This window comes from Siphateles boraxobius, unplaced genomic scaffold (assembly GCF_051911475.1).
Source record: "Siphateles boraxobius isolate OS27281-9 unplaced genomic scaffold, OSU_SipBor_1 8, whole genome shotgun sequence".
In the NCBI taxonomy this organism is placed as follows: Eukaryota; Metazoa; Chordata; class Actinopteri; order Cypriniformes; family Leuciscidae; genus Siphateles; species Siphateles boraxobius.
In genome coordinates, this window is record NW_027509208.1 from 13,775,038 (window position 1) to 13,791,551 (window position 16,514).

At 42.0% G+C, this 16,514-nt stretch overlaps 1 protein-coding gene across 2 annotated transcripts in view; it reads right to left on the bottom strand.

Moving 5' to 3' along the window:
• fndc4a (fibronectin type III domain containing 4a) overlaps positions 1 to 16,514 on the bottom strand; it is a 57,011-nt gene that overhangs the window by 25,480 nt on the left and 15,017 nt on the right. The window contains exons 2-3 of one of the 2 annotated variants that reach the window (XM_077219700.1): positions 9,598 to 9,714; positions 9,318 to 9,433 (exon numbers count right to left, since the gene is read on the bottom strand). In XM_077219700.1, coding sequence (XP_077075815.1) covers positions 9,318 to 9,401 — 84 coding nt within the window. In that variant the 5' untranslated portion in view covers positions 9,402 to 9,433; positions 9,598 to 9,714. The remainder of the gene's footprint in view (positions 1 to 9,317; positions 9,434 to 9,597; positions 9,715 to 16,514) is intronic. The other variant, XM_077219699.1, reaches the window with a different exon arrangement.

The following is a 16,514-nucleotide window of genomic DNA, read 5'->3' on the forward strand; positions in this document are numbered from 1 at the left end:
AACACATTTATTGAATGGTTATGTTCTTGACATTTGAATTAAGGGTCGTTCACACCAAAAATGATAACTATAAAAATAACTATAACTATAGCGATAACTTTATTAGCGTCCACACCAACAAACAATATCGTTCCGTTTATTTTAAGCATGGGCTGCAGTTATGTAGTCTGCCGCTTTAAATGCTCAAGCTCTTTAAAGGTGCTCTAAGCGATGTCTGGTTGCGGAGAGATTGTGAGAGATTGTGGTTAGGTCACATGTGAACCACGAGGAAGGAGCAACCTCAGCAGCAGGAAGGATGTAAAGGTCAGTAAGCTGGGCTGAGAGTGGGGGACGGAGGGGGTGACTCTGGGACGCCAGAGTCACTGCCGAGCCCTCTTGAGGTGTCGTGGGCTAGTCGACGAAACACTGAGGACGGAAGGTGCCCACTTGAAGACCCTAGAGATGTCCCCGACTCAGCTCAATCCAGACGGTTGTCATGGGGGGACCGCACTGTGGTTGCAGCCGTTGTGTGTGCTGACGCGCAAAATACACTGTAGCTATTAACACCAGACAGAAGGAGATTCACATCACCATATGGAAAGAAGCATAAATGGATGGAGAAAAAGATTACTGTAAAGTTACGTCTTAGTTGGTGCTTATCTTGGCGAAAGCCAAGTACAAATCAGCATGAAGTTTTAACATCTACTCTTGTGTAATGGAAATCATGAAGCTGGATAGATTCTGATTGGATGTCAATGTTTTTATTGTTCAACAGCTGGAAAAAAATCATTCTGAAACATTCCGTTCCCTTTCAAGGGAACTGGAGCTGCGTCAAACGCTGTGGGAACGCCCCTGCGTTGTGCGTCATGAAGCACGTATGGAATCAGCCCAATGGAGAGATGGAACGTCATAGGCGGGTGACGTCATCGACCAGGAAACTATAAAGCAACCCATAAACACAAGCGCAACAGCTTTTTGTGCCTTCAGTCACGCTATATGTGAATCTGTCCCTGTGTGAATATTGTCTGTCTTTACATACTCTGCACCACACAAACAATTTATATGCGCGCTCCCCGCGGTTCGGGTCCCGCTCTTGCCGAGGCAGAGCGACGACGCGTATCGTGGGGATCCCAGATGGATCTCCCACGGCGCGCAGGACACTGAGGGTGGTCCCCACCAAGGCGGAAAGGTGTTCACCTCTTTCTACGGTGCCCACTCTTCCTCGGTGCCCTCAGGGGCCCGTTCTGCCAACCCCGCCTTCATGCCGGGGCGCAGACGGTCCCAGCGAGCGATTTCCCGAGGGGGGTTTCAGAGCGGTTAGACCAGTTGTTCCCTGCCGGTGTGCCGTTACAGGGTGCTGTGTTTGCTGCTCAAGTCACACCAGAGGCCAGTCTCGAGAGACTGGTACCCTTAGTGGAATTTCTGGCAGAGTGGAAAAGCCTTCCAAAAATATCTCATTGGGTCCTGCAGACAATAGAAAGGGATTATGCTATCCAATTCAGGTGTCGTCCACCAAGATTCAGAGGGGTTCTGCCTACAGTGGTGGGCCCCGAGCAGGCTCTGGTTATGGAACAAGAGGTGAAAGCGCTCCTTCAGAAGGAGGCTATATAACGGGTTCCTCCTCCCAGTATGGAGTCAGGCTATTACAGCCGATATTTCATCGTTCCAAAATAGGATGGGGGGTTGCGTCCAATTTTAGACCTGCGCCTATTGAATCGCTCGGTAGGGAAGCCAAAATTCAAGATGCTCACTATCAAGCAGATCGTGTCACAAATCAGATCCGAGGACTGGTCTGTCACGATAGATCTAAGGGACGCGTACTTCCACATTTCCATCCTTTCACAACACAGGAAGTTCCTGAGGTTCGCCTTCGGGGGCGAGGTTCACCGGCACAAGGTTCTTCCGTTTGGCCTAGCTTTATCTCCCCGCACTTTCACGAAATGCATGGACGCAGCACTAGTGCCCCTGAGGCTTCAGGGTGTTCGTGTCCTCAATTATATCAACGATGGGTTGATTTTAGCTCAGACAGAGCAGATGGCGGTTCGACATTGAGATGTCGTTCTCGTTCATATCAGGAAGTTGGGGTTGAGGCTGAACGCAAAGAAAAGTGTATTATCTCCTCAGAAGACCACTTTTCTGGGTGTCGTTTGGGTTTGGGTTTCGATGCAGGCGCGACTCGCTCCGACCCGCATCGTTTTGATTCTCTCAGCTGTGAAACAAGTAAAGCTAGGCCAGCTACTTACTGTAAAACAGTTTTAGAGACTGTCGGGTCTGATGGCAGCAGCGCCCGACGTTATACCTCGCGGCCTGTTGTACATGAGATCTCTACAGTGGTGGCTCAGGACCAAGGGATTCTCCCGAGGGGAAATCCGCTCCGCACGGTCAAAGTCACACGGCGCTGCCTTCGTGCTCTGGTCATGTGGAAAGAAACTTGGTTCCTATTCAAAGGGCCTGTGTTGGGGGCTCTTTGTTGTTGCGTAACGCTAACGACGGATGCTTCCCTCACAGGGTGGGGGGCGGTCACGAGTGGTCGTCCAGCCCAAGGGCTGTCGCAGGACCATCATCTATCACGGCTTATAAATTGTCTATAGATGTTGGTGGTGTTCCAGGCTCTGAAACACTTCCTAGCAGACCTGAGAGGTCATCATGTGTTAGTTCAGTCAGACAACACGTCGTGGTATCTTATATAAATCATCAGGGGGGCCTGCGGTTTCGCCGGCTTTACAAGTTGGCCCGTCAGATCCTCCTGTGGTCCCAAGGGATTGTTACTATTTCTGAGAGCAATGTATCTTCCTGGGTATTTGAATGCTGTAGCAGACTCCTTGTCGAGACAGGGGCCGAGGCAACGGGGGATTGGAGACTCCATCCCGAGGTGGTGGAGCTCCTTTGGTTGAGTTTCGGTCGCGCCGAGTTGGACCTATTCGCTTCCAAGGAGACCACACATTGTCATCTGTGGTTTTCCATCAGCCATCCAGTCCCTCTGGGGTTGGACGCTATGGTGCAGCCGTGGCCGAGGTCACGTCTGTTCGCCTTTCCCCCGATTGCTCTGCTATCTGGAGTTCTGGAGAGGGTTCGCCGGGACGGGGTCAGCCTACTATTAGTAGCCCCGTTCTGGCCGGCCCGAGTATGGTTTGCGGACCTGATTTCTCTCCTGGACGGCTCTCCCTTGGAGCACCCGGTCAGGAGGGATCTACTCTCTCAGGCGGGCAGGATGATATTTCACCCCCGCCCAGTATTGTGGGCTTGGCCCCTGAGGGGGCCCAGCTCATGAACTCTGGTCTCTCAACCGAGGTTGTTGAGACCATTCTTCACTCAAGAGCTCCATCCAGGAGGAAGCTTTATGCCTTGAGGTGGAAACTCTTCACTTCTTGGTGTGGAGAGTACCTGCAGGACCCAGTTAACTGCCCAGTGGGTGCAGTGCTGGAATTCCTGCAGGAGCGCTTCTCCACAGGGCTAACCCCCTCCACACTAAAGGTGTATGTGGCGGCACTGGCTGCTTACCACGTCCCTTTCAGTGGAGTTTCTCTTGGGAGACACCCGCTTATAACTCGTTTCCTTCGTGGCACACTGAGGCTGAGGCCAGCAGTTCGTATGAGGGTGCCGGCCTGGGATCTGGCCATCGTATTAGAAGGTCTTTCCCTAGCTCCTCTTGAACCTATCGAAGAAGTTCCTGAGAAGTTTCTCACGTTTAAGACTATCTTTCTTCTTGCTATCTCCTCACTAAAGAGAAATCGGAGATTTGCAGGCTCTGTCGGTTTCATCCTCGTGCCTGGAATTTTCGGCTGGCATGGTTAAGGCTTTTCTGCATCCTAGACCAGGTTACGTTCCCAAGGTCCCTACTAATGTTGTTAGACCTACAGTTCTGCAGGCCTTTTTGTCCTCCACCATTTCTGTCATCTGACCGGGAGAAACTTAATTTACTCTGCCCTGTTAGGGCGTTAGACGCCTATGTCCACAGAACTGCCCTGTGGAGGAAATTTGGGCCACCCAAGAAGGGGTTTTCCGCGTCTAAACAGAGAATGAGCAAGTGGGTGGTCGAGGCTATCTCACTTGCCTATGAGTCGGCTGGTCAGCCTTCACCTTTGGCTGTACGAGCCCACTCTACCAGGAGTATGGCGGCTTCTAAAGCCTTACTGTCAGGAGTTTCCCTCAGTGACGTTTGTGATGCGGCTGGATGGTCTTCACCGCATACTTTCATTAAGTTCTATGACCTAGACTTAAGTTCTACCCCTGGGGCACAGGTGCTCTCGTCCTCTGTGCGCTTGTTCTCACATGGCGTTTACTTGGTCCTATTGCCACGTGGGTATTAGCGTTCCCACAGCGTTTGACGCAGCTCGAGTTCCCTTGAAAGGGAACGTCTCGGTTACGTATGTAACCCTAGTTCCCTGATAGGGAACGAGACGCTGCGTCATTCCACCATACTCCCGGCATTCCCGCTAGCGCTTCCTTCAGGCCTATCAGAAGCTGTTGCGCTTGTGTTTATGGGGTGCTTTATAGTTTCCTGATCGATGACGTCACCCGCCTATGACGTTCCATCTCTCCATTGGGCTGATTCCATACGTGCTTCATGACGCACAACGCAGGGGCGTTCCCACAGCGTTTGACGCAGCGTCTCGTTCCCTATCAGGGAACTAGGGTTACATACATAACCGAGACGTTATAGTTGTGGTGTGAACTTTAGTATTTAGTATTTAGTATGATTTTAGCTGCCCTAAATGCCAGTGGCATAAAGGGAGGTAAGCAAGTATGATTTTTAAAACTAAATCTTTATTTTTATAGTTATCGTCCTTGGTGTAAAAAGGCCTTGACCATTCATATGAACATCAACATTTATAATTATTCCAGTTTTGAGTTAAAATTTTTGTCATTACATAATAGTGATCTGTGAATATATTTTATGTTGGATATTGGAGTGTATTGTACGAATGGAAAGTTTGTATGTCTATTTGTATTTGGATTTGTGAACAGTAATTTGGGGGGGGGGGGGGGGGTTCAGGTTATTATTTTGAAGTGAAAAGTAAATGTGAGAGTAAGACTCACTCCTCAGAATTGGGGCAGAAGCACCATAGTGAAATGTTATTACTGCTGATTTAATTTATTAATTATTAGTTATTGTTTTTTTCTAATTATTAGTTATTGTTTTTTTCTAAATCCATTAACTAAATGTATATTTTAGACATCTTAATTATTCATAACATTTTTTCGAATTCATAGTTCATTGGTATTATGACAATTCCTATAATTAAAAATACAGACACACATAATTTTGCAAAAAATGACCCATTCACAATTCATGATTTTCACAATTTTTTCAGATTACATCCTTTAACAATAAATTGAATGATGCATGATTATTCTGCTCAATGCTATAACTCATCTCTAAATACGTTACAATTTACTGTAGGAGTAAATGCACACTGTTCCTAAGTGGTATGTATATTGGGGATATATATGGGTTGAGATGAGCCGTTTTGAAGTCCAGGTCCATCTCTAGTGTAAACTACCTAGATTTAGATGTTCATTCAAATTGCAAAAACTTTTCAAGGTTCCTGTTGAATTTACAACATCTGAAACATCACCTACAGAGCTTTAGGCTGGTATTCGCTGACATTTCAAACAGCTCATGCTGTAAGAGGTCAGCAATACAGTAACAGTAAGGGCTTTCTAAGAGGTCACCTAATAAATGTAAAACACACATTAGGGCACTAAAGGTTCTACTCGAAGCCTTGAGAGCCAAACATGACAGCCTTTCATTTCAGCTATAATTCTGCTCTCTAACTTAACGTTGCATTTAGCTCTGCCTCAGTTGCTCTTTAAAGTCTGTGAATAGAGCCAAAGCACTTTCCTCTGCCCTTGAGCTCTGAAGCAGCCTCTAGGTGTGGGGGCGTCTGATGAAAGTCCTTGACTAAATTAATAATGCATTCATCGTTGAGTGTCGGCTGCAAAGCCATTACAGATGTGCAGACAACCAATTGCTTAACATGTCTGATATATTTGTAATTGCTTGAATGTGAAATAGGCGTATAACGATATACCGGTATTGACGATAAATGATATTCAAAACATGAAGTATTGATATTGTGTTAAATTAAGGGTGTGACAATATACTGGTATTGGCGATAACCATAATATTTGAAATGAATAGCACACAGTCACATGATATTATGACACGTAAATAATCCAGCACCAGTACCTGGTTGACATCCCAATGTACAATTGGTGGCGGTATTGCAACTTAACGCTACCATCTGTCATGAAGCAGATGACGCACCGTGCGCAGATACTACTGCCTTGCAAAATCATGTTGTCCGATAAGACAGAGCAAAAATAAGCTTGCCAGTATGGGAGTTTTTTGGATTTAGAGAAAATTACTCCTTAATCAGCCCAGTCTGCAGGACTTGCCGATCAACAGTGATCACAAAAGGGGGCAATACCAGCAACCTGTTCACCCACCTTGCACTTCGTCACTATACAGAGAGTAAGTTGTAATTATTTTGCTAGTCTTGAAACGGAAATGTTACATTAACCTGTTAACTGTTGACACCTTTCTGTCTTTTGTTATATTTACAGGCGTTTAGTCCAAAACTATTCTCATTTGGATAATTCTCAGTCTCAATGCTTTCATTGCTTTCAAGGTGCTAGATCTTCAGTAGTGCTCTCTCTTCAGGACACAATCCAGATGCCCCTCGCTAGGTTGAATTTGGACCCATCTCCTCCTGTTTTGGACCTTTCAAACCTCTTGCATCATCCGGTTGCACGGTCGGACGACTTGCAGATAACTAGCTGTCCTGACTTTACCGAAGTGGTCTTCTTTGCATTTCGCTCGGCTCCCTCATCCAGGCCGAATTGAGTAGTATTGCACACTGACAGCTAAAACTGAAGCCCAGGAGGACTCTGTACCATGCCTCCTGTAGTGCCATGTATTTCTTCCATAGTGGTATATCCAGATGAAGACCTAAAAAATGAAATCTGCTGCCCCGGATGCCTGTACGTCATTCAACTTCACAACAGTGTAGACAGGGGCAATCTTACAGGCCGCTGCAGCAAGATACTCAATTTGGCTTGTCATCAAGAGGAGAGGTATCCCACTCTCAGATTAGGCCAACTAGCCCTATGCCTACTCACCGTCACCCACCGAGAGATAATAGAAACTCTCCATACTGTTGCTAGTGTTTTAGGGTCTGTGGCGGGACACTTTTCAACTTCTCATTTACATCATTGGAGAGGTATTACAGACAACAAGCGGCTTCTCGACACACTTGAGAAAGGCTATTGTCTACAGTTCTGTCGCAGACCGCTTGCAACACCCATATCTGTCCTACAGTGATCCAGGACCCTCGTCAGTCCATTACCCTATCGGTGGAGGTCAAAAACCTGTTGGAGAAGAGTGCGATAGAGCCAGTAGCCCCCCACCCCATCCACCCCAGGGGATTCCACTCAAAATATTTTTTAGACCAGAAGAAAGATGGGAGCTTCAGGCACATCCTAGAGCTCAGATGCTTAAATAAGAGCCTCAAGCATTTTCCTTTCCTCATGTTATGGACTGTAGATGTCAGACATGTGATCGAACTTGGAATGTGGTTCACCTTTGGGGACTTGAGGGATGCATATTTTCATATTCCCATTTCCCCACACCACAGAAGGTTCCTTTAATTTATGTTTCAGGGCAGGACATATCGGTTCATGTCGTTACCTTGGACCTGAGGGTAAACCTTCAGGAAAGCACCCTAACCTGACACCAGTTAGCTTCCAGGTTAATTGTAAGCTTCCTACAACTGGCAGTCCTTCTCAGAGCGACCTCATCGGTTATCCATCAGGAGCTTTTGCATTTTCGTCCATTCCAATGGACATTACCACATTGGTACTTTTAATCAACCACCAGAGAGGCACAAGGTCCCTACACTGTCTCCAGTTGAGGAGAGTACATCTATTGTAAGCAAACAAACACTTCCTGACTGTCAGAGAATCACAAATTCCCGGTTTCTCGGGCCGAAACCAGGGGAATGGTGTCTGCAGAAGGAGGTTGTCCGGTCTTTCTGGAAGATTTACGGAACAGCAGCCATGAACCTCTTTTCCAACAAGGCAACGACACATTGCCTGATTTGGTTCTCGTGCAAGAGGAACAAGGATTGCTATGGCACGATGTCCTGGCCCACGAATGGCCAGACCTCCTTCTCTATGTCTTTCACCCAATTCCGCTCTTCTAGTCCGTCCTGAGGCTGGTACAGGAGAAGCACCACAGACTTATTCTAGTGGCCCCCGGTTGGCCATCCATGCCTTGGTTCATCCTCCTATTAAATCTCACAACTGGTCTCACCTCAGCCACTGCCAGCTTGGAAGGATCTGTTTTCACAGATGGACAGGGAACTGTCGCATCCTTCTCTGGACAGGTTGAAACTGTGTGTCTGGCCCCTGGGGTTGAGAGGACGCTCTCTCTCAATGTTCAACAGGAGTAAGGAACACATTCATGAGTGCTAGGGCCCCTTCACCACGTCTCACTTATGCCAATTAATGGAACCATTTAGGAAGGCTATCCAAGCAGCCCTTTGTCCAGTTCATTAATTGAAGCAGTATGTGCTAAGGACTGCCTCATGGCATACCACGGACCAGCTATTCGTCTGTTTTGGGCCCGGCAGAAAAGGTGCACCCTTGTCAAAACAAAGGCTCGCTCACTGGGTGGTGGACATTATTGCTGAGGTGTACCGTAAGACAGACCGTACAATGCCTGCATCTGTTAGCTGTCATTCGACTTGGGCTGTGGCTAATTCTCGGGCAGCATTGTGTGGTGTGCCCATCTCGGAGATATGTGCAGCAGCCACGTGGGCATCAACTTGCACCTTCACAAGGTTTTAATGGATTTATGTGGCTCCTATTTCTTTGATCAGCTTCGCTGTGTTGCCAGAAAACTTTGAACTATCTTATCCTCTAGAGTGGGCTGTATTCATCTTCCACCATGTACTGAAACCGAATTTTATAAACATACTTTTTTTTTTTTTAAGAAATGTATATAAAAGATTTGTTCGTTCTTTACAAAGCAAAACTAATAAAAACTTTAAGAGGGAAAGGTGGGATACCATTTGAAAAATTTTGCTTATGAATAATTTAGCATACAGAATTAATTATACTAAAAAAATGTATTTTAGGCTAAAAGAGTGTTACATCGTTCAAATATATAAGAGCCAAGGACGGACCAAAATTTTTTGGATATTGCGCAATCAAAAACAAATGTCTCTTCTGTTTGTTTACAAAAAGATAACAAGCTGCCAATCTCTAAATATTTAAAATATTAGATTTAATAGGGTATATTTTTTGTAATATTTTGTTGAAAAGTGATTTACCTGTTGGGAGATGGAAAAGCCAATGATGATGTCACCCTCAGGCACCTCCCAGGACACGGTTGCTGAATCAGCTCTCAGGTGCATGACCGACACATTAACCGGAGCAGGTGGACGGTCTAGAAACACAAGATAGATGTTAAAATTACCTTTGAATCTTTGCGCCCTAATAATTTATATAACCTGTTAGGCTTTATTGCCCACTTATACTATGGTTGTGTCAGAAAGCTTAAAAATGCTGCTTTTGGAGGACGCATTCCAAGGGAGGAAGACATCAAGGCACATTTGATTGCAATGTTAGCTTCACTTCCTGACTCCCGAGATACTTCATCTGATTGATTTTTGAAGACTCCCTTCACTCCCTTTGATATCCCACAATCCTGGGCGTTCCATTCTGTGACTGTTGAGGTAAAAAAAATAGATGGCCTCTGAAAGTTGCAGTTGGTGGTCAGTTTGTGTTTAAATATGTTTTTTTTATCAACTTTTTCCACATTTGATATCCTTTCTAGTGAGAATTTAGAATTGTAGTAAAAATATATTTGATTAGTTATCACAAAAACTCTCTATATATTGTCTTAGATCATTAAACAATTATGTTGCCTCAGAAGTCCAAAATCAGTGGGTTTATTGGAGTCAATGCCTGATATGGCAGCGAGGCAACAAGTCAGCTGCCTAAGATTTCGGACGCAGCCTATCTTATAAACTGTAGAGTGATAATAATAGAAATCATTGGTTGCCATACTTAAACTGATATACTGTTATAACATTTCCACTCTAATCTTAGTGCACAGACTAGTACAGCAAATAAATATTTTCAAGAAAACCTCTAAAGCAATAACCCACTGTCAAACATCAAGTCATGGACCAGCTATTATACCTCCCCATGAAAACACAACAATAATCTACAGGTCTGAAATATGTTGCAGTGCACTGTTTTTATTTGCTGTCCTTTTATAGATTGTCTGAGTCACTTGCCAAGAAAGCTTTCCAATCTGACCAATCAGATTTGGGAAAAAAAACATTCTCTCTATGGCTCTATCTCTTTTTACCAGCTTGCTCTCTGAGGATCTACAGCTCTCTCTAAAAGCAAACCTGGTACTTACAGATGTTTTATGCAAAGCTACATTCCTTTTTCCTTAATGCCAGTACAACCCTCCTGACCAACATGTTTAAATTGGAATCTTTAAAAGTTGTTTGGATCCATTTTGCTGTTTGGTATATTACCAGTTAACCACTTACTTTGTGATTAAATGAGTCAGCGTTCAGAAGAGGCAACAGAGTGACTGTATCGAAATCAGTTTAACAGTGGCAAAAACACCAGGGATCAGCCAGGTTTCATAAAAACTCAAAGAAATGGAAAGAGTTCCCTTCAAGACAATATATTTCATTGAAATTGCTTTCTGAAATTGCTTGAACCAGGCACATTTTGTCCTAGGTGGGACTTTTATGCAGGACCTTTTTTCAATTCAGCTCAGCTGTGGGGTGCTTGATCATGATTTAGGAAGCAATAGACAAGCTAATTAGTCTAAAAAACAAGGAGAAACAATGACAGATTCAATAGTCAAGCACATGCCTTTGTTGATGTGGTGAAAATAGAAAGGCAATGAACTAGACTGAACTGCGAGAGCATTTTCTAGCATCTCCCCTGATCAGTGCTCTAACGGACTTTATGTGTTTGTGTGGGCGATTGCAAAAAAGGGGAAGGGGTGTTTTTTGTTCCTGCACCCAAACCCATGCAATAACATCAACAATAACATATATAGACTCTTAGCTATTTACATAACAGCTGTTTTGAAATAAGTTGTGGCTTGTTGCACAATGATTCTGTTCCAGATCTGTATGATGCATCTTATCCAGAGGTCCACAATATTAACAGGCTCTTTAAAAGAGTAGTAGAGTACAAAATAATGGCTGAAAATCACACAAACACTCATATTTCTTCTGATCAATAATAAAATAGTATAGATATAATTAAAATTTTATACAATAAATTTTATTTTAAAAATATGCAAAATTTGGTAACACATGCCCGAAACTCATATTTCTACTAATAAATATTAAATTAGCATAAAAACAAGTGTTTTACAAATTAATGTTAATTACCAAATTAATTAATTTTAAGAATATGACAGATTGGGTAACACTATATTTTTTGTCATTTTGTTATGTCCGAGTGGAACGTGGACAAGGGAGGTATATTTTTTGGCTGTAGGCACAAGGGAAAAGCATGATTGCAAATTTACAATAAGTTAATATTGAGTATGTTACATTTTAGACCATATTGCCAGCTACTTTGTTTTGCTTCGCGAACTAAAAAATAGTTCCAAACAAAACTTGTGCTCTCATGCAACTCAGCTGATTTATTCAGTATCAAATGACCAGTACTGTGAACAAATCGTTTGAGTGAATGATTCAATCACTCACTCTCTCAAAGTTCCTAAATGCACACCTGCTTTATTAATAATTTTTATAATGAATCAAAGATGGTCACTTGTTGGCGTAATGAATCATATTTCTACAAAAAAAGGAAATTAGCATAAAAACATTTTTACACAATTACGTTTTTTAACAAATAAATGTACTTTTTGGTACACTATTTGGTAATTTACTTATGGAGGTAAGTTTTTGTGAAATCGTTTTAATTATAATTAACTGAATAACATTTTTTGAACTACCTATATGAATTTACTGTTAGATATTAGTTTATCTAACATATTTAATATAATATAATTGCTCACAAAACAAAACATTGGTATTTGTACCTTTATTGCTTTAAATGGACAGTGGAACATCAAAGTGTAATGTAAAAACAAAAAAAAGCAAGCATCTAGGATACAAAATAAGGCAGGCAGAGGAGCTTGGATCTGTATTCGTCATTCATCTGCTTTTCTCCAGAGCTAACCATCGGCAACAAAACCCATAATGCATCACAAATGCTGAATGATCACTCTCAGTATCAGACTGATAATCAATGGCTTGTGTTGACGCCCTAGGAGGTCACTAGTATGGCAGCACTCCTTTCCATGCAGCTATGATCATCAAGCACAATGGGGGTCAGGGCTGATTATGCTGGTCTTCCTTGCCCTCAGCAATAGCTGTGTAAATTGGATGTAGAGAGGTCTGACTCCAGCTCTGCGCCATGGATAATCATTTAGAGGAAGGAGAGAGCCACCTCTGTGAAAGCTGACTTGCACATCAAAGCGTCTGTAGGTCACATGCATCAAATCTTCCATTTTAATGAGTCTCCAGGTTTGCAGCTACATCATTGTTTTTTTGTAATTCTTATTATGAAGCTGTACATATACACCGGCGGAGGATGTATATGTTATAAGATATTTCTACAATGCCACACGCAAAGAGGCCGCGAGTCAGACTGGAACGTGGACAAGGGAAGTATACTTTCGCCTGTTGGCACATCACAAAACAGCACAATTGCGAGACTTAACAAGTAAATACGGAGTCTCTTACATTTTAGACAATATTGCCAGCTACTTTGTTTTGCTTCATGAATGAAAATAATTCCAAACAAACCTAGAGCTGTCTTGCAACTGAGCTTGCACTGATTTTTGCACCTGAATCAATCAGCTGTGTGGAATGAATCGGTTAATTGAATAATTCAGTCACTCACTCAAAGTTCTTGAATAAATACCTGCTTTCTAACCATTTTTTTTATTTTTTATTAATCACTCACTCATAAAGATGTCCCCGTAAAGAATCGCTGAGAAATCACCCGGTACTTCTGAAATGCCTAATTATGCCTAATACCTAACTAATCAGATCAATGCCTAATACCTAACTAATCATATCAATGCCTAATACCTAACTAATCATATCAATGCCTAATACCTAACTAATCAGATCAATGCCTAATACCTAACTAATCAGATCAATGCCTAATACCTAACTAATCAGATCAATGCCTAATACCTAACTAATCAGATCAGAGAGCCATAACTAACTATTTTTTCAAGATATTTTCTGCATCCAAATAATTTACAGACACATTTGTCAGATAATAGAATGGCTAAATAATATTGTTTTTGTCCATTTGTGTAAGATGAAATCACTGTTATAGTTTGTTGTTACAGGAACTATAAACCCGACCAGTTTCATGCATCTGTCCAGCATATGCTCATTGATGTGAAAAATTTAAGATTTTCATAAACTGATATCATGAGAGAACATCTGCAGGGGTCAATTCTGCCACATCAACAATTGTATTTGCACCTCAGAGTCTGTTAAATTACGTGTCATGATTACGACTGGTGATTTGTCACAGAAAGCAGCACATTTTTGTACATTCAACTTAAACCTTAACTTAAAGTAACACTATGTAGTTTTTCAACCTTCATAATATATTTCCAAAACCCGTTGTGATGGTACATCGACTTACAATAGGTTAAATGACACGTCTGCCATAGCCTGACGTGGTCTGTATCGCTTTTACTGGCACTATGTAACTTCGGGTTTCGGGTAGTAACTGGAGCACAAAAAGAACTACAAAATTTGAATGCTTTACGGCATACATAGTTTTTCTTCGTTTGTGATGTCTTTCATAAAACCATGCATCATACTCTACCTTGTCTGTGGCCATTGTTGATTCCAAAGCCGGTGCTGGATAAACAGCGATCGTGCGTGTGCGGCAGTAGGCTACGGTAGGCTAAATTATTTATACGACAGCGGTAATGGACAATTCCGCTTCCAACCTGTAGGGCGGCCGCAGAGGAAAAGTTCCTTGGTGTTGCTTTAATATAATGAACATTCTTCACTGACTGGGAAAAGGTGGTTCTTATGAAATAATTAATCAGGTTTTTGTCATTTATATTTACCTCACTCTTCCCCCACAAGAGCTCATTGTCCTTGAAGTAATAGTAATAGTTGAGAGTAGCTTCAAATTGTGATACATGGCCAGACATAAGCTCTTTAGTGATAAGGAAAATAATTGTTTAGATAAAGGAAGAGTTTTTGAGTTTTGGTGGTCTGTTCAAGTATTTACAATATATTATCTTACTGCCTGAATAAAAGAAAGTAAAATTGTCATTATTTACCCACCCAAACTCATTCCAGTCTAAAATTATTTTTCCAATGCATTACACATCTCTAAGGTTTTGTTCATTGATTTATTCTGTTAAGCTACAAAAACATTATATTATATTATATTATATTATATTATATTATATTATATTATATTATATTATATTATATTATATTATATATGTCTTAAATCTTAAATAAATCAGCCCCCATTTTTGTTGAAAGGAAAACGGAAGCTCAAAAATGTTGTAGTATATCTCATTTTGCATTTAAAAAAAAGAATACTGGAGAGCAAAGAGTGAAAATATAACAACAAAATCATAATTTTTAAGTGGACTATTGCTTTAAAGTCATATGTTGCAGTACCTAACAAGACGTGATTTATATGTGTATAGTGCTTATAAAGCCTAGACCCACATAAAACCAGTACACATTTAAAGGGATAGTTCACCCAAAAATGAAAATTCTGTCAGTATTTACTCACCCTCATGTTGTTCCAACCTCGTAAGACCTTCGTTCATCTTCGGAACACGAATTAAGATATTTTTGATGAAATCTGAGAGCTGGATCACACCTCCATAGGCTTCTAAGGGATTGAAACTTGCCAGCCCCGAAAAGTTATTAAAGATATCGTTAAAATAGTCCGAGTGACGACAGTGGCTCAATCTTAAATTTATCAAGCGACAAGAATACTTTTTGTGCGCAAAAAACAAACAAAAATAATGACTTTATTTCAACTATTCATTTCCTTCTTGTTGGGCCTCTAGTCAGTTAACGTAGTGTGATAGCGTAGAGCTACGTCCCATGTAGGCTCACTATTGGCCGACGCTGGTCATGTGTGTGATGCGTGTGACGTACAAAACAACAGAAGAACTGCACTATATCACTAGTGAACTGACTCGAGGCCCACAGAGAAGGAAACGAATAGTTGAAATAAAGTTGTTTATTTATTTATTTTTTGCGCACAAAAAGTATTCTCGTCGTTTGATAAACTTAAGATTGAGTCACTGTAGTCACTTGGACTATTTTAACGATATCTTTAATAACTTTTAGGGGCTGGCAAGCTTCAGTCCCTTAAGAAGCCTATGAAGGAGTGATCCAGCTCTCAGATTTAATCAAAAATATCATAATTCGTGTTCCGAAGATGAACGAAGGTCTTACGAGGTTGGAACAACATGAGGGTGAGTAAATACTGACAGAATTTTCATTTTTGGGTGAACTAACCCTTTAAAGCGAAATAAGTCTCACTCTCAAGCACAAGTCAGATGCACTCAAATATGTTACATAACAGAAAGAGGAGAGCAGGTCACCTTGGGTAATACACTGAGCATACATTTAAAAAGCAAGAGGCCACATGAGATACAGACATCCTGTCAGAGTAATCCACATGAAACAGGCACATACTGTAGCAGCATTTCAGCTGGTCTTCATGACTGAGAGTAGACACGGCAATTCCAAAATCACCTTCAAAGAGACCTTCCACAAATCCACATGCAAGTTCAACTACAATCCACAAGTATATGAAAGCAGAAGAATAAACATGTGTTCACATGAGTCATCAGCATTTAAATAGCATCAAGGCAGAATTTTGCGTGGCTTTGATCCAGCTAGCTAAAAATACACATTTAGGCTGAAAAGAAACCTGGATTGCTTTTTCCTCCTTTTTTTCTTTAAATGTTAAGTAATGCAAGTCCTCCCAACTGTTTAAATGCAAATGTGTATATTGATTCCTTCAGCTTTCTTATGCAAATTAAGGATTTAAAAGAATCCTCTTGCGGTATCAGAGGTCTGTTTGGTGAATAAAGAGAACACAAAGTCATTTGTCTTTACCACCTAAATGTGGCATCTCTCTCACACGTCTCTGTCCAACATGTTATCTCATGCTCTAATGACCTCCAGCCATACAATGGATTCTGGAAAGAGATTAGTTCTTCGTGATAGATTTTGTGAAATGTTGTGCTGTCTGATCCTTTCAGGGTAGACAATGCACTCACAGATGGAGCTGTAGGGTGTTTTATTAACACAAAGCCGTAGAGAGAGCGCATCTCAGCCTCAGGGGAGCACTGGACTTTCCCAGCAGACCGAGATGTCACTGTAACACCAGAGCACCCCACACTTCAACAGTCATTGGGTTTTCCAAGGACAAGATGGAGAACTCAAACATAG